Raw genomic sequence first — 19,588 nt, 5'->3', positions numbered from 1 at the left:
CACACAATATTATTATTAGGAGTTGTCAAATAACATTACAAAGTAAATCATAATAAAGAAAAAGGTACTAAGTTCTAGAGACTACTTCTAAATAGGAAAATGAATAAGAGATCTAGTATTTATTAACCTTTCCTCTCGCCATGAGAAAATTCTAGTTTCTTCTCTTTTGATCTATAAATAATAGGAATAGGAGTAGGTGGAAATGTTCATGGAACATGACCAACAACCATATGGCCCCCGTATAATGTTGTATGTTGTGAAGATAAATGAAAAACTAATACATTTGGAAACTTTCTAGTGGATGAGGGCGGCATGTTTGCTCCATGTATATGATCACCATCATGACCAACCAAAATTTTAGCATCTAAGTGCTTTGAAATGGCTCCATCATCCAAATTAGCCTCCTCTATATGTTGTCCCAAGTCACATATCTTACATCATTATTCGTTGCCTCACAATAATGGGACAAAAACCTCAAGTTGTAGTGTGCATAAACCAAGCTTTAAGTCTGGTCTACATTCAAGTTGTTTCTCATCACACATGGATGAATCTATAGGTTCTCCAACACCTATCGCAAAATAAGTGTTAACAACCTATGAAAACAAACTCATTGACAATTTACGTAGATGTGTGGTAGAGGGGCCATACTTGTTCTCCCATTCAATAGGATTCAACTTGTCTTGATCTTCAATTGCATGCAAGTTAGCAAAGGCTCCATGTTCATTGATATTCTTTCTCAATTAGCTTCATAGTTGAGCACATTCTTCTTCATTAGGGACCAATTTTTATAATGTAAGCATATACCCATTTTGTACGTATGGATTTGTGTGTGGTTTCTTTCTAAACCCACCTCAAGGTTCTATTTAGGCCAACCAAGATGGAGAATAATATTTGGGTATACATTTATATGTTAGGCCATGGAGTGGAACATCCAAATTATCCCTCTAGTCAACCACATGTTTATGTATATGATCATACAAATATCGCATATCTTAGCTCAACAATGTCTTTGAATTGGCCTAACGCATTGTCCATATACTCATACAACTCCCAAATCACTAGCTAATTTGTATGCACAAACCAAAGCATAGTATAAATAGGCTTGGTGAACTACAAAACATACCTAACCTATTGCAAAAACTAACCATCGAGCACAGTGTCATCCACCTCCTGATATTCATGTTTATTAGATGTGGATGTAGCCTTATCTTTCAAATCCTTCTAGGAATCACTTGAGAACATAGGAGGAAATGCTTCTCCTTCCTTCAAAAGGTGCTTGAAGGTGAGGTACCAACTAATAAATATGGTCTTTAAAATCTTAGTAGCTCCAACTTGAAGGGGTTGAAAAAATGTTTTAGGCCATGCCATGATTGGTAATAAATTCTATCATTTCGTTGTTTCTCTTGCACAATGCACTTATCCATTTATAAACATGACCCATCATCTTCACAAAATCACACATCAAGAGGTTCAATGTGTGAACCAAACACCCTAGCCAAAATATGTGAGGGTACATATCCTAAATGATTGCTCTTGCTACCTTACAATTAGAAACATTAAAAGTGATGTGTTGAATGAAATTATATGCCCCAATTTGTTGAATGGATTTATTTAAGGATTCTTCAATATTGATACCAACCTTATACTAATCTGAGTACTCATGTGTTGAAAAGAAGACCACACCACTAGAAGACACACCAAGAATATTTATCAATTGCCTTCCCTTAGCATTTTCCAACCATAAGATACAATGGATACCCCATATTGGTTCCAACCATTTGTAAAATTTTCCCAGTGCACTATGGATTTTCTTTTTCCTTATCAAGTACCATGGTCCTAGTTTTTTCATACCTGGGGCTCTAGTATATTTTAGGGTCACCGTTGATGGCTTGTACCATTTCATGCCAATAGGATGAGTGAAGAACATTGAATGGTACACCACGTGCATAGAGAAACCTGAAAATTGTTGCATCCACATCATCTCTATGACCTTGGTCAAGGAAATATAATATTGTTCTATGCCCTAAATGCATAAGAAAGAATCCACTAGCACTAAGGGATGGGGATCAACCACTAAACACTCTTTGTGAACTCTCAAATTCAACCTCTATTTTTTTGGATTTGTTTTGTGTGGCCTCCTCTTCTTTCTAACATTTGTTTCTATCTTTGACTGGCACATTCTTGTAAATGTTGAATCCTATAGATTTACCTTCATATCATGGAACAATCCCATAAACATGTTTTCTAACATAGGTATAGGAAGTTTTGTAAGTTTTATGATGATGGGAGCATATAAATATTGTGATTCCACCGCCTTTTCCTCCCCCAAGATTTGTTATATACTTCCGTAAGTGTGTTCAAATTTCTTTGGGCTTCTATCCATTATCATGGTCATTTTAATTATCAACACACCCTTCCATTTCTTCCTCCTCTCCATGGTATGTATTGCCTACCTCTAGTTCTTCCTTGTCATCAGTGGTATTTCCACATCCTCTTGACACCATCATCATAATAAAAAATGGAAATACAATGATATAAAATATTGAAATACACAACATGCTTGTTGAGCCTTGAGAATAACTTGCTTCCTATGATAGAATGATGATGAAGGATAAACGGGAAAGTGCGGGAGAAGATAATTTTCAACCATTCAACATAGTAAATACACTAGTTTAGAACACATGGAAAAATAAAAAATAAATAAGAGTGAGATTTAAAGCATACCTATTCAGCTCTTTAATGGTGATTGAAAGTAACTGGCAACCATCAATCTCTCTTAAAATATCTCACAAATGGAAGCCTTTAGTCTTCTTTCCAAGCTCTAAGAAATTTGCTTCTCAACAACCAATAAACAACCCACTCAAAACCCACAAAAGATGAGTGAAATGAGAAATAAAATGAGAGAAAATGGAATGCCTAAAGTAATATTTTGGAACCTTGTCTTGGTTCCCAACAACAAAAGAAATTGGCTACATTCACCCATCATATGGGAGTGCAATGATTTTTTATCTCTTGGGAGTGTCCCAAGGGTAGTTTGGAAGTGTCTTGGGAATACTTAGGGAGTGCTCAAGGAATGACACTCCCTAAGTGCTCCCTAACTGATCCCTAAAAGGGTAGGGGGCTTTATTCTAATGGATTATGCTCCCCATAGGCACTCCTAAAAGGGAGCATTTAGGGAGTGCCTTCCCAAGGGAGCTTCTTGAATGCCCCTTCTAGGAGTGTGCTTCATGAAAAAATCATTGAGGGGAGTGGGGCACTCCCTTGTAGCATATGATGGACCCTTTTGTTCCAACAAAATGCATCAACGTGTTTGCAAAATAATCCCCAAAATGGCACGTGTGGACCAATAAACCATGAGTAGTGGACTCGAATAAGAGTAATTCAAAATATGCCATGAACCCATATGCCAAGTCATTAAGAACCCCACCAACTCATCACGCAGAAGGATGACCTCATCAAAATATTTATCAAGTGAATATAAGTGTGCACATGCCTGCAAATCTGGCATAGGAAGGGAAGCACTCAAGGTGATTCCCTACTACATGCTACAAGTAATCTAGCCACATGTGAATACCATCCATAAGAACTAGGGCATTAGGGTAAAGGAGCACTAACCATGCACATTAAACGATCTGTGTAACAAACCATGTGTAGGAAAGTGAGTGTATGCCAAGTGCTATATGACACAATGAAACCAACCATATCAACTCAATGCAATGTCCACTTAGCTCAACAGTGGTAGGGTGTTCCACCAAAAGATTTATTTATTCGTATATGTAATCATCTAGTAAGGAGTGGACACTAGAGCATCACATGATAAAGTGTAATGCTATCCCTCCAAGATAAACAAGTATAGCAAGCAATATATCATAAAATCACTAGCACATCATCATCCATGTCATTAACAAATGAAACTGAGTGAACATTCTAACCACCCAATGCTTTATGTGATGAAAATCACAAGGGTAGTGAAAATATTCACTAATGTAGGCTTTATACAAAATAAGGGGTAACAATTCCAATCATCAAGTACAAATCCCAGGGGAAATTATGCTAAATCAGCCATTGTCACCTTGGTGATCATCCTCCTCACTTTTGGTCTAATCTCCTCCAACACAAGGAAAGATTCTCTTTGATAAAATCATTAGTCTATTCACTAATACTTGGCTTATTAATGTTTTCTCTTCCACATTAATGCACCTTACAAATGAGAAGTACTTGTATTTCCATATATTTCTATGCTTGAATATCCTTCATTAAAATATAAAAAGAACTCTCTAGAGAGAACCAAGGATATAGGACTTCTCAAAGTGAATTTGATTGCTAAACAATTTTGAATGGGTAAAATCTTCCAAGTGTCACCATCTTAGTACAAACACTATTAGTTCTTGATTTGTGGAGATTTGTCCCAAATCCTTGATATCCCTCATAAAGTGGTGCACTCCCCTACTCTTATCCCTTTGACTAGACCACATGCTTTGAATGAGCCTCTAATACTACATGTCATATGATAAAGGAAAACAAGTCTTCAAATGCGTGCAAGAATATGTAAAAAGGCCCACTTGTTACTTCTCCTAGGAAAGCACTCCCTAGAAATCTTCTATTAAATCACCTTCCTAATTAAAAAATATAATAAATCTCCCTTATGGATGAAGAGCTCCACCATTCATTGGTAGTTAGTAAGTTTTTTCACGAAGTATATCATCTTATGCTCAAAAGGTGGCACACTTATTTACTCTTATGTTAGGGTTTTTGGGATGGTTACCCAACCATTATATACTCAAATGAAGGGTGTTCTTCTAGGTAAGCATAGTTACCCTTGTTTCTCAAGGCATCCCTTTGACATTGCTTTCTCCATATACCACAAACTTCATTCAAATTGGAGTGTTCTCTACACATGTGTCCTACTTCCTTTTGTCATGCCATCATGTGTAAGGCATTACTCTTATGTTGGAAGTTGTTCTGTGAAGAGAGTTGTGGGAAAAGTCTTGGGACAACTTACTAACTATATAATATTAAAGCTTCTCTTCTTGTGTGTACTTTGATAATAAAATGTGTTTGAAAATGAATATTACCTCTAAATATCTAAATTTCCTTAAAAGATGAAATGGCACCTTTTGAATAAAAAAATATACTTCAAAATTTATAAACATATACCCAACTGGTAATGTAAACTAGTACTTCTAAATTTGTGAATGGAGAAACATGCATCAAAATTTATAGACATATACCCTAAATGATTAAATATCATCATATGTGCAATATTAATTCCAAATATTTGAATCCCCTATTCTGTGCTACAACCCTTCATATTCCCTGTACAAATACAAGAGTAGGAATAGTGGACTTGCCATTTAGAAGCAGCAATCGAGTATCCTGCTTGTCCATCCTGTGCTGCTCGTTTTCATTTATCGATATGCAACGACCTTCCTCTGTTTTCAAACATGTTATACGTTGGCATACTGATTGCCTATCATCTGGCCCCAGTTCTTCATCTTCCCCCAGTTCTCCCAATTTCTCTAAAGCTTTATTTTTCATTTCAGACCTTATGTACTGTACAATCTGCATCTGCATCTCAAAATGGAAGAATGTCAGAAATCCCTGAAATATGAGAAATTATGAAATCTCAGAAGTAGTGATAACCAAGTAATAAAAAGATAATTTAAGCGACAAAATTTATTTGATAATTTAAACAACAAAATTCATTTTTATATTTTGTAGATTCTTGAAATATTTCAAAATTTCTTATGTATTAGATTTCCTTAAAACTAACATTCCAAAATATTCCTAAAACTAACATTGATATCAAACACTCTAACATGATAATTAGGATGGAATCATACTTTGGAGTCAGAGGTTTTATCCATTCCCAGAAAATGTAACAAAAATTGAGCAGTGGATCCATTCACAATAAGAGTGAGGAAAACTACTCCGCCAGTGAAAAAAACGAACTGCAAGCAAATTGTCAACATTCCTCTCACTAAGCCTGACACTGAAAAATTTCGGCTATAGATATAATGTAATCTGCACAGACTAAATTTAGAGCATTAATGGCAGATAACATATAAAATTTGGGCGCAGTTGCTGAGTAATATAGTAACAAACATAGCAGAATGTAATCTGCACAGAGAAGTAATGGCACAAAACATACTAAATTTTGATGCTGTTGCTGAGTAATATAGTAACAAACATACCAGAGCTCCAGTTTTCCGAGTGAGTTGAGGAATGCCCAAGCTCTCGCTTGAGTGCTGTAACACAAAAACTATAAGTCAATTTTTGTGTGTATTAACTATGGTGTGTATTACATTAGTGGAGAGTAATGAGTAGATCTTTTTTAATTCTAAATTCAACAAATATAATGGCAAATTAATTATTTAAACTATACTTTTTTAATTTTTTAAAATAGCTGTAATCTCAATTGAAAGAATATCATTTTAATTATTATTTATATAATACTCTTGTTATATAAATAATACAATACATATAATACATATGTATTATTTATATAATAAATATACTATCAAATCATTAAATAATTCTATTATCTCTTATTTTGCATTTAGAAGATCCAAGTTATTTTCATTTCTTATAGCATTTAGAACAACAGAGTACTGTACAACCCAATAAAAAGGTGGTAGAAAGTGCAAATGTCAACGAAAAAATATAATATAATATTATATTAAAAGGAAATACATTAAATAATTATAAATCTGAATTTATTAAATAGAAAGAGAAATCAAATTTATTAAGATGTAAATGTTTTTGACATACAAAAAATAATATATATATATATATATATATATAATTTATCTTTTTAATAGTTAATAATTTTATACTTAAAATAAATTATAGTTATAATTTTTTTTTTAAATGTAGTTTATTGAGTTTTGAGAGTAAGCGGATTACTTACTTGTAGGTAGACCTATTTGAAGGGATTACTTACTTGCAGGTAGATCCCGAGAGTGTTGAGAGAATTGAACTTGTGCCTTCTCAATATTTTTTTTTTTTTTAACATTATATCTTTTTTATAACGAGTGTAATATGCAATGTTGCTACATGCATTTTATGCAAAAAGTAATTGATAGTTAAATTAAAATAAAAACAATAAAGAACTAAAATTGCATAGAAGACAATTGTATTTAGGCCAAAGAATGTAATAGCTTTTGATACATTTGTAAACAATTTTGCAACAAACATTTTGGTCTAGTCATGTGTGTGTGTGTATATATATATATATAAAGTTAAAAGCAAGTACTCTATTTTTTTATAACAAGTGTAACACGTAGTGTTGTTGTAGCTTGTCTTATGCAAAACATAAGTAATAGCTAAGTTAAAGTAAAAACAATAAAGAACTAAAATCTCATATATCCCATTTTACAACAAGAAGACAATTACATTTAAGCCAAAGAATGTAATAACTTTTATGCATTTGTAAACCATTTTGCAACAAACATTTTGGTTTGGTCTCATGGTATAGACAAATACTTTCAACAATGAATAAGATGGAAGGTTTACCAACAATAAAAGTAAATATGATGCCATAGAGAAACACATATGGTTACTAGGGATAAGAAACACTTGGAAAGGATAAATGCCCCTTTTTCAAGGAAGATTTTTTTCTCCAATTTTGTTCAATCGAGATGATGAAACTTGGCAATGTAAGAGGGAAGACCGGTTCCAATAAACTAACACTTCATATGATGCACTACATTCAATCATTCTCCTTTGCATTAACTTGATCATCTAACATTTATTTTCATTTATTAAAATTAGTTACACCATATAAATGGAAAGATTTTCTTTATTAAAATCATTATTCGAATATCATAATTCCAATAATTGAAATAACAACTCTTTGCTATTTCTTTCTCTAACATAGATCTATCTTAACTCTAAATCTACCAAATGCCTAGAGGGATAAAATCTCTCAAGATGCAAATATCTTTTTGAGTGCAAAACTTGAATAAAGGTTTGCACATTAATAAATTTGATTCCTCTTGACTCTTGGTAGATGATGCCAGCCTAAGTAGCAAACACCATAATGATGCAGCCTAAGCCGCATATACCCACAATATGCAAATAAAATTCCATGTCATCTACATGTGTCCTAGGAATTCCAAAATTCCATACCTAGGGAAAATTCTCTTAAACCAAAGTTTTAACCAGCGGAAATATAACATCTGATGAAAACCCACTTTATCAAAGTTCAATTCCTTAAGTGGAAATATTTCATCTAACTATCCCAAGTTTAGACTTTAATAAACCTTTGAGTGGAACCTTCATAATATTAGGTTAATTCTTATTACCCGTGCATATTAACCATACCCCTTTTACTCTGGTTCCAGTTTAACCCAAACTTAAACCATAATCCATTGATTCCGCTTATTTCTATTATAATTTCAGTATAATAGAAATATTTCATAAACACACATAAACCTTACCTTTTCACCATTCCACGGACCTTTGCATGTATACCGATGCTCCCTCTATCGCGTTCAATCCTCACCATTGATCTGTCTCCTCGATCCGACAGTTATCGCGTCGTCCGCTCAATTCTTCAGACTGACTCCCTAGCGCATTAAATCTCCACCATTTATTCCTCCTACCTCAATCCAACGGTAATCGCATAATCTCGTAGATTACATGCATGATCGATATTAGACCGAGAGCACGCGAGAAAAGTGGTTTTCTCTTTCCTCTGGGTGCTTGGTGTCAACCCATAAGGTTAATCGCATGAACTTGTAGAAATACCATTTTCCGCTTTGAGGGCACGTGAGAAACTACTTACCGCCTATGAAGATCGCTCCGTCCTTCTGCTAACACGTGGCTTAATCTGATCCCTTCCCTTCTTCACTTTAGTTTGCACGATAAGATCTCTGCCGCTCACCTTCCATTCGTTCTGTCCATTGATCTGACTGATCCAACGGTTCCTGTGCACGGTTACATTCATTACTTGTTCCTTCATTTACTTCATCTTTATGCGACTTCTCAGTGTTCTAGGCTATTTACCTGACTCACCTATATCATCCTTTGTGCATTTATCCCTTCTAAACCATTCAATCACTTCTGATTGTTGTACTCCTCCTCTGTGCACTGTCCTCTCTCTATTCTTCTATGTATTAGGTGTTCTCTAGGGTTTCTGGTCTTTGGTTGTTCTACAACACAACTTCCTCTCGAACTTACTTCCACATACTCTTAAACATTGTCAATCCTGAGCTTCAACTTTGATCCTTCAAATGGATTCAAACGATCAAATCATGATCCTTTACCCTCCACTTCTTCTCTGCGATCTGCTTAATTCCACCTGCATACATATACTATGCAGAATTACTCTAATTCACACACAATTCATTCAATTACTCCATTCACACCACACAAACTCAGAAATCAAGTTATCTATATTAATAAACAAGTAATCACAAAAGGATTCCTTTCTGGCCTGATCTTCACTACCAGTGGCCTTTTCCTTTCTTGTCCGTAGGCTTATAATCAACCCTATCTAACTGACTCACTCTCTAACTCCTAGCTAACTAACCCTCGAATTAACTAACTCTCTCTATGCCTTTTAGGCTTACATTTATACAAAAGGTTCTGTAACCCATTTCCTGGTTCAGATCCTTAATCTGCTCATCAAGTCCTAAAATCTCTCAATGATCCCTTGAGGATCGCAACAACTTAACTAAATCCTAAGGATTCTCTTTAATCCCCAAAATCATGAAACCAATTCCTAATATAGGATTTACAATATTTCAAAATCTCTCAATCCTCACTAATCACTCATCATCACTCATGTTCTCCTACATTCAAGAACATTTACAAATATGCCTCACAATACTTAATCCCTATTCTAGTTTCTCTCATTAAAATCACTCAAAATTTTAATAATTACATTAATTTGATACATAGGAATCCAACTTCCTTGAAAACACAAGATCCCCTATGTCTACTAAAATATAATGAAATTTCTGAGCTAAATGCTCCTGCATCAGACTCTCAAGGTTGAAAACATTCATGATCTCCTGAACATGTGTTCCCATATGTTGATAGAAAACCTCCAGGGTCCCAAACTTTAGTTTGTAGTTGTCTGAATGCTCTATTTCTTTGTTGCTACTGTATGTTTGTTGTCTTCTGTTTCATTTTCCTCTCCTTGTCAATCAATTTCAAATTCTGATTGATCACTCTTCTTGTTGCTGTCAATCTCCTCCATTTGGATTGCTTCATCATTAACTTCCATAATTCTTCAATCTCTATCTCTAGCACATCCTTGAGTTGGTACATACTCTGCCATTTGCTGCTACCTCTTTCTCTTTGCTTCAGTTTGTTGCTCCTGTCCACTAGCTCTTCAACCTGCTGTTCATTATCTTCTCTTTGAAGTTGTCGGATTCTTACTATTGCCCTTTCATCCTTATCCTCTTTCATGATTATATCTTTCTGCATCAAATCCTGATTCTCTAGCATTCTTTCCAGCAACGTAATATCTCTGTTCCATGGATTAAATACTTCCACAGAATATTCCTCTTCCATCTTTACTTGGCTGCTCATATGTGTCAAATTTCCTCCAGCATCTGCAACAAAACCTGCACTCACAAAACAATTATTAAAATGAAAAACATAAGGCCTCAATGCCTCTTCTTCCTTTGGCAACATTTTAGTATGCTGCTATGATTTTTCCTTCTCTATCAGCACATCAGTATGTTGATTCAACCTCTTTAAAGAATTCTCCAAAGGACTCTCAAAACTGTCAGCAAGTCTCTCTTCCACACCATTTGCTTCAATGATGTCTTTCTGCTCTTGTCCACTGTAGTGAACTCCTTCGTCTGCAATCACACTGTCATACTCTGAGTTTTTCAGCAAATATTCCAGCAATTCAATTTCTATGTGACATTTCTTAAGTACTTCATCATCACTTATAATTCCTGCATTTGTATACAATTTATCAGTTTGAGAATTACAAGGTTCAATAGTCTCAACTGTTGCTTCACATATCAGTTCTTCAGACTTCAATTGAACATTCATTATCTGTTCAAGCTTCTTCAGCTCTTCTGCTAACTACATATTCACCTGTTGATTTCTCTTCTCTTGTAGCTCCTGCCACTTTACTTTCTTCCTCATGACATAGCCATGCTTCTGGTCATCCTTATTCATCTGCAACATCTCCATCAACAACTCAAGATGGACTGCAATCTCAGCCTTCTCCGTCTCATATTCCTCTTCACTTAATTGTCTATGTATGCCATTTGCCTTGGCATCCTCTTTCTTCACCTTTCTTCTGTTGCGGTCTTCCTCAGAACCTCTGTTACCTCTGTTATGAATATCGGTAGTCATCTCCTTCTCTATCTTCATGAGTTCCTCACTCACTTACTATGAGTTGCACTAAAGCCTCTGCAATAGCAAGTTCTCCCTGCTGCCACTTACCTCACCAAGCTTTCCTCTATACTTGGTATTTTGGAAAGCACTTGGTTCTCTATTTCCTGGAACCTCTTTGAGCACTTCTCTCTGCTCCTTCTAGGCTTCAACTCATCTACACCTTTTAAAAACACAATTGTCCTCTTTATCCAACCTCTGTTGGAATTCTTCAAGGTTCTGCCACTTTCTGCTTTCATTCAGAAACTCTTACCATATTTCTTCATCCCTTAGCAATTCTAACCACATTCTCTGTGGAATTGCCTTGATGATCTTTCTGTGAGCTGCAACAATACCTCTGTAGTAACAAGTCCCTCTTGCTACATGATACCTCACTAAGCTTCTCTCCTCTGAGCTTAGTCTTTTGGCATCTCTTTGGTTCTTTCTTTTGGAACCAATTGAGCACTCCTTGCTCTAGGTTGCTGCAATATTCTCACCTTCTTATGCCGCTACCTTCAAGACCTCTGCATGATCTTGTTCTACCATTCACCTTCACTTTGAATGGATTGTTCTCTGTTTCCCTGCATCTGCAAATTCTCCCAATAATCTACTACACTTTATCTCTGTGCGTCTACTGTTTGTCAGATTCAAGATCTGATCACCTTTCACTGTATACACACCTTCAAAACATAACTCTCTTCTAAATTTCTCAAGGAATTCTTACACACAGAACTTCTTTGTTCATCTCCGATACCAAATGATGCTAGCCTAAGCTGCAAACACCATAATGATGTAGCCTAAGTCGCATATACCCACAGTATGCAAATAAAATTGCATGTCATCTACATGTGTCCCAGGAATTCTAAAATTCCATACCTAGGGAAAATTCTCTTAAACAAAAGTTTTAACCAACTGAAATGTAACATCTGATGAAAACCCACTTTATCAAAGTTCAATTCCTTAAGCGAAAATGTTTCATCTAACTATCCCAAGTTTAGACTTTAATAAACCTTTGAGCGGAACCTTCATAATCTTAGGTTAATTCTTATTACCCGTGCATATTAACCATACCCCTTTTACTCTGGTTTCATTTTAACCCAAACTTAAACCATAATCCATTGATTCCGCTTATTTCTATTATAATTTCCGTATAGTAGAATTATTTCATAAACACACTTAAAGCTTACCTTTCCGCCATTCCATGAACCTTTGCACATATACCGATGCTCCCTTTATCACGTTCAATTCGTATCGTTGATCTGTCTCCTCGATCCGACGGTTATCGCGTTGTCCGCTTACTTCTTCAGACTGACTCCTTAGCACATTAAATCTCCACCGTTTATTCCTCGTACCTCAATCCAACGATGATCGCACAATCTCGCACAGTTTACATGCACGATCGATATTAGACCGAGAGCATGGGAGAAAAGTGGTTTTCTCTTTCCTCCGGGTGCTACATGTCAACCCATAAGGTTAATCGCGTGAAGTCATAGAAATACTGTTTTCCACTTTGAGGGCGCGTGAGAAACTACTTACCGCCTATGAAGACTGCTCCGTCCTTCAGCTAACACGTGGCTTAATCTGATCCCTTCGCTTCTTCACTTTAGTTTACGCAATAAGATCTCTGCCGCTCACCTTCCATTCGTTCTGTCCGTTGATCTGACTGATCCAATGGTTCCTGTGCACGGTTACATTCATTACTTGTTCCTTCCTTTACTTCGTCTTTATGTGACTTCTCAGTGTTCTGGTCTATTTACCCGACTTGCCTATATCATCCTTTGTGCGTTTATCCCTTCTAAACCATTCAATCACTTTCGATTGCTGTACTCCTCCTCTGTGCACTGTCCTCTATCTGTTCTTTTGCGTATCAGGTGTTCTCCAGGGTTTCTGGTCTTTGGTTGTTCTGCAACACAACTTCCTCCTGAACTTACTTCCGCGTACTCTTAAACACTGTCACTCTTGAGCTTCAACTTTGATCCTTCAAACGGATTCAAACGATCAGATCATGATCCTTCATCCTCCACTTTGTCTCCGCGATCTGCTTAATTCCACCTGCATACATATACTATGCAGAATTACTCTAATTCACACACAATTCATTCAATTACTCCATTTGTTAGTTCCAGTCTTTGCAACCTATCACCAGGGATCAAAATGGGCTCTTTCTATGTCTGGTTTTCAGAGATGTTTTGCACATGAGTTTCAGTGCAAATCATATCCTAAGTATGTTCATCAGAAGCAACTCAGAAATATCTTTCCAACGGTATATTGCACGCTCAAAACCGGTTCCTGGATCAGAAGATATGATCGAAATGAATGATTGGTTCTTGGTTATGCATGTTTTGAGGTCATTTGCTGCACACAGGGACAAGTTTACTACAAAATCAATTTCTGAAGTAATGGACATGAATTTTACAAAAGTGAAAGAGGTTTTTGTCAATCACATACGCAGTAACAAATACCTCCTTTAGTTTATGCACAGGGGTTACTATGTGGGATATATGCAGTGATATTTGAAGCCTACATTAAAACAAAACAAATTTTGCATTTGTTTTACTGTTTTAGTCATTGTAGTGCGGCGCCATTTTACAACAAATGGAAAGTAATTTTGAGAAACCCAAGGAGGTTTTTGTCAACCACAAGCCATATAACAAAAACCTCTTTTAGTTTATTCACAGGTGTCGTGAATTGGAATATTTGACTAGATCTTTACAGCCTATTTTTACAGATTTAAATATTTAATGATTTCTTGTTTTAGAGATTATTTTGTGGCACATATTCCGAGCAATTGGAAACGAATTTCAAAACTTTGAGAGTAGTTTTTCTCAAACATGACCTTGTCTACAAAACCTCTTTCATTTTTGTAACATGTGTTATGGTTCAAGAGATACGAGTTCATCTTTGACCCCTATTTTTAGAAATTCGGTCCAAATTTAATGTAACTGTTTCTATCTTTAGGGAGATGGTTGAGCTCAACTCCCTTAGTACAGGGATGAGATAATTGTATATATTTTATGAATTTCAGAGTGTAAAGGTTTCGAATTTTTTAGCAGAGGAAAGCTGCTTTGGACTGTGTAAAGTTTTTTCTAAATATTATTTTTAATGGAGCAGTTTCTGCCCTTTAGATTTGGGATCCATCACGATGTTTAATGTGCAGCATGTTTTTCTTGTAAATTCATTTCCATGCTTTGTTTTTTATGCTAATTTCGTTACAACATTCTCTAAGGGAAGTGTTAGGAATCCATCCACGCACGATGCTCCTTTCACAATGATTATGTTGTTTAATATAGCGATTATCTTTTTAGAGTCCATCCTCTGTTAGATGCTTTGTTGAGTAACCATGTGCTTCTTTTTCTTCTAAAGTTGTCAATGTAGATCCATCCCGTGATTGATGCCTACAGTGCAACGGGATTTCTCCTCTTTCCTTCTCTCATTTACATATTTTATCTGGCTGAACATTGCCCTTATTTTGCCCCAAGTTTGCCGGCAGAAACTAGCCTCGATTCCATAGCCCAATGATCCCTTATCCTACTGTTTTCGACCCACAATTTTCAACCAAATCCTTGTTCTTCATAGCTAGCCTAAGATTCATTTATTTCAGCCACCCTCAGTTGGCAAAGAGAGAGCCCTCTCTGGTCTGGCAGGGCTAGATGCCAGATCAAAAGCTTGGTCTGTGGTTACCTCAAAATTGCCTCTTCTCAACCTTGAGGTTCATTTTGAGTGCTAACATATTGGCACCGTTGCTGGGGACGAGGTGACAGATCTTCTCTGGGAAAGATCGTTCAAGTTGCAGATCTGATTGCTGATGGTGGACAACAGTCAGACACATATGAAGGCTGAAATCATCTACCTGACGACTCCATTGTTCGAAATCCCGAGTTTCAAAGTATTGATGGTGGCTCCACTGGCTAAATGAAGGACTTAGATGTTGTTTCTATTTGTTCAAGGTATTCATGTATTGATTTTTCTAATCTTCTTGGTTTTCCTAATCAATTACCGAAAGATGCATATTTTTTGAGCAATGGCCCTAAATTCAATGGGGAAGATCTGACTTTGACTCTTAAACATGTAGCAAATTTCAAAACATTTATAGAATCTCTTAGAGTAAAAAAAGAGGATATTTTTATCAGATTGTTCTATGATTCGTTTCAAGGGAAATGTAGACAATGGATCAAAAGTTTTCCTATCAGATCTATTAAGTCATTTGCAGATTTTTGGCATATCTTTCTTGAAACATGGATGGAGAAAGAGGAAGAATTCGAAATAGAGGCGGCCTCTATTCAAGGCTTTAGAGAATGGGAAGATATGTGCATGGATGATGAGGTAGATGAGAACTTTGCTTCATATCTTTCTTCTTATTTGAAGTCTTGTCGATGTAGCCATGAAGTTAAGCTCAATTTTTTGCAAGAGTTTGCCATAAAAATTGAAGAAGATCTAACTGAATTGGAGACCCAAATACAGTCCCAGGATCTAGACTGTCAAGTCACATTCTTTGGGAACCTTTTCCAGCATAAGGAAGGAAAGGTAAGGATGCCCTTGGATGTTTGCATTAATAATTTGTAGCTGGAAGAATGTATTGAGGAGTTGGGGAAGAAACAGAGTTTGGTTTCTTTGATCTTGTTGCGGCATATATGAAAAAAAAATTCAGTTTGAATAACAAGCTAGATTTCCTTTTGCACAGCCACACTCATTTTGTGCATGTATGGTTGTCAACATTTACATTTATGTTCTGTTTCAAGCACTGCCAAGCATCATCATTGCTACAATTGATTGATTGGTTAATTTGGCATTACAACATCACTTGATCTAGTGATTTGTAGCAAAGAAGGGTAGGGTTGTACATAAATAAGCTGCCCAAAGCAGCATTTCAGTTTTCAGCATTTGTTTTAGTTTCCTAATGTACAGGTTGCAGTATGTGTGTTTTTTTTGGTTGGTATAAGTTGTTCAGGTTTGCAACTGTTTGTGATCGTATTGCCCAATGGATGAGGCACTTGGTCTACGATGTTCTTGACATTTCTAAGGAGCTTCCATACCCAATAAGGCCAATGTTAGTTCCAGTCTTCGCAACTTGTCACCAGGGATCAAAATGGGGTCTTACTATGTCTGGTTTTCAAAGATGTTTTGCATATGAATTTTAGTGTAAATCATATCCTAAATATGTTCATCAGAAGCATCTCAAAAATATCTTTCCAACGGTATATTGCACGCCCGAAACCGGTTCCTGGATCAGAAGATATGATCGAAATGAATGATTGATTCTTGGTTATGCATGTTTTGAGGTCATTTGCTGCACACAGGGACAATTTTACTACAAAATCAATTTCTGAAGTAATGGACATGAATTTTACAAAAATGAAAGAGGTTTTTTGTCAATCACATACCCAGTAACAAAAACCTCCTTCAGTTTATGCACAGGTGTTACTATGTGGGAGATATGCAATGATATTTGAAGCGTACATTAAAACAAAACAAATTTTGCATTTGTTTTATTGTTTTAATGATGTAGTGTGGCACCATCTTACAACAGATGGAAAGTAATTTTGAGAAAACCAAGGACATTTTTGTCAACCACGAGCCATATAACAAAAACCTCTTTCAGTTTATTCACAGGTGTCGTGAATTGGAATATTTGATTAGATATTTATAGCCTATTTTTACAAATTTAAATATTTAATGATTTCCTGTTTTAGAGATTATTTTGTGGCACAGATTCCGAGCAACTGGAAATGAATTTCCAAAATTTGAGAGTGTTTTTTCTCAAACATGACCTTATCTACAAAAACCTCTTTCATTTTTGTAACAGGTGTTATGGTTCAAGAGATACGAGTTCATCTTTGACCCCTATTTTCATAAATTCGGTCCAAATTTAATGTAACTGTTTCTATCTTTAGGGAGATGGTTGAGCTCAACTCCCTTAGTACAGGGATGAGCTAATTGTATATATTTTATGAATTTCAGAGTGTAAAGGGTTCAAATTTTTCAGCAGAGGAAAGCTACTTTGGATTGTGTAAAGTTTTTCTAAATATTATTTTTAATGGAGCAGTTTCTGCCCTTTAGATTTGGGATCCATCATGGTGTTTAATGTGCAGCATGTTTTTCTTGTAAATTCATTTCCATGCTTTGTTTTTTCTACTAATTTCGTTACAACATTCTCTAAGGGAAGTGTTAGGAATCCATCCACGCATGATGCTCCTTTCACAATGATTATGTTGTTTAATGTAGTGGTTATCTTTTCAGAATCCATCCTCTGTTAGATGCTTTGTTGAGTAACCCTGTGCTTCTTTTTCTTCTAAAGTTGCCAATGTAGATCCATCCCCTGATTGATGCCTGCAAAAATCCACCTATTGGGGCGAGATTGGGATCAGGATTGGCCCTAGTGTACTTCCTCGAAGCTAGTGTGTTCAAATTTCGAAGTTTTTTATATTGCTTTACAACTTTCTATTTCAGCCTAGTAAATTCTAAAACTCATCATCCAAAGTTCAAGAATTTATATGAAATATATTACCGGGGTGATTAGTCTTTCGTTCCCCAGTATGGTCGCCACTATGTTCCTAATGTAGTAGTAAAGGATTTTCTGATGCAAACTGATCTGGAGGGAAGAAGGGGTAAGTGGATAGAAGAAATGTTGGAATATGATCTGGAGATTAAACCCACTAAATTGATCAAGGAACAAGGCTTAACAAAATTGATGGCAGAATCAAATCTGCATGCTCTAGACATAAATCTCATAGCAGCAATGTTAGAGGATGAGGATGGTGACTCGCTCATTCAAGTTTAAGAAATGTTTCTCCAATCACCATGGTATTATGATATAGTTTATGTTCTTCAGCATCTTTCGCCACCTCCTAGAATGTCAAGAAGCAAAGGTAGATCACTAAAACTCAAATCAACGAAATTCTGCATTTTAAACAATGCTCTTTTTTGGAAAGATCCAGGAGGGGTTCTTCTTAATTGTTTGGTTGAAGACGAAGCTCAGTAGGTGATGCATGATTTTCATAAAGGTGATTGTTGCGGTCATTTGTTTTGGAAAACAACAACTAACAAAGTGTTGTGAGCAGGATATTATTGGCCGAATTTATTTTTAGATTTGTATAAGACAGTGATGAGTTGCCATGAATGCTAAGTTTTTCAAGGAAAAAGGAAGCTACTTCTTCTTCCTTTGAAACCAGTTGAAGTAAATGCACCTTTCCAGTAGTGGGGACTTGATTTCATAGGGGAAATCCATCCTATATCATCAGCACAACATCGATGGATCCTAACAGCTACCGATTACTTCACCAAGTGGATTGAAGCCATTTCGACAAGGCAGGCCACAGATATGGTAATTATTCAATTTTTAGAATCTAATATCCTATCTTGTTTTGGTTGCCCTCACAAGATTATAACAGATAATGCAACAACATTTAAGTCCAAGAAAATGGTGGAGTTTTGCAACAAGTACAACATTACATTGGGTCATTCCACAACATACTACCCGCAGGGTAATGGATTGGCCAAATCATCAAATAAGTCCTTGGTGAATATAATTAAGAAAATGTTGGAGGCAAATAAGAAGAATTGGCATTGAAAGCTTGTTAATGCCTTATGGGCCGATAGAGTGAGCAGTAAGAAATCCATAGGCATGTCACCTTTTGAGTTGGTTTATGGTACGGTACAGTATTTCCTACATCATTTGCAGTCCCGGTCATGAGATTACTACAGGAAGCTGGCAGCGAAGAGGATGATATTCAACGAAGAATTAATCAAATGATTCACCTTCAGCAAACAAGGGAAGAGGTTTCCCAAAACACTTTCAAACTGCAAGAAAAGATAAAGAAGATCTATGACCGCAAAACCAAAGCATAAAAGTTTTAGCTAGAGGATGTAGTGCTGCAGTGGGATGCACGGAATGAGGACAAAGGAAAGCATGGTAAGTTCGACAATCTATGGAAAGGACCGTATAAGATCTCAGCATACAGAGGACAAAATGCTTTTCTGCTCAAGGAGATGGATGGTCAGGATTGTTCAGGAGGGCCAGTGAATGGTAGGCTCCTGAAGCACTACTACTTTTGAGGTGGTTCCCTAAAATTATGTCACTTTCATTGTATATACCATTTTGATTTTCCTTGCAAGTTTTCAAGTACACTGTCATTTGAGCTTGGGGCCCGAAGTGAAGGCTATAAAGTTTAAATGATTAGTGTCAAGTCTGAGTTGGTTTATAGTCAAGTTTTGAGTCAATTTGGTTGAGAGTCAGTGTTCAGTTGTA

The 19,588-nt window shown here is 36.0% G+C and overlaps 1 protein-coding gene across 1 annotated transcript in view; it reads right to left on the bottom strand.

The window, feature by feature from the left end:
- Positions 1 to 19,588, bottom strand: part of LOC149234376 (sodium/hydrogen exchanger 8-like) — a 1,053,364-nt gene that overhangs the window by 249,614 nt on the left and 784,162 nt on the right. Inside the window, exons 13-15 of the mRNA XM_089371820.1 lie at positions 6,195 to 6,248; positions 5,844 to 5,951; positions 5,352 to 5,568 (exon numbers count right to left, since the gene is read on the bottom strand). Coding sequence (XP_089227946.1) covers positions 5,352 to 5,568; positions 5,844 to 5,951; positions 6,195 to 6,248 — 379 coding nt within the window. The remainder of the gene's footprint in view (positions 1 to 5,351; positions 5,569 to 5,843; positions 5,952 to 6,194; positions 6,249 to 19,588) is intronic.

Source organism: Pinus tabuliformis, chromosome 8 (assembly GCF_031772625.1).
Source record: "Pinus tabuliformis cultivar Carrire ecotype Pingquan chromosome 8, CPIR1, whole genome shotgun sequence".
NCBI lineage: Eukaryota > Viridiplantae > Streptophyta > Pinopsida > Pinales > Pinaceae > Pinus > Pinus tabuliformis.
This window is presented reverse-complemented; position numbering and strand designations above follow the sequence as displayed.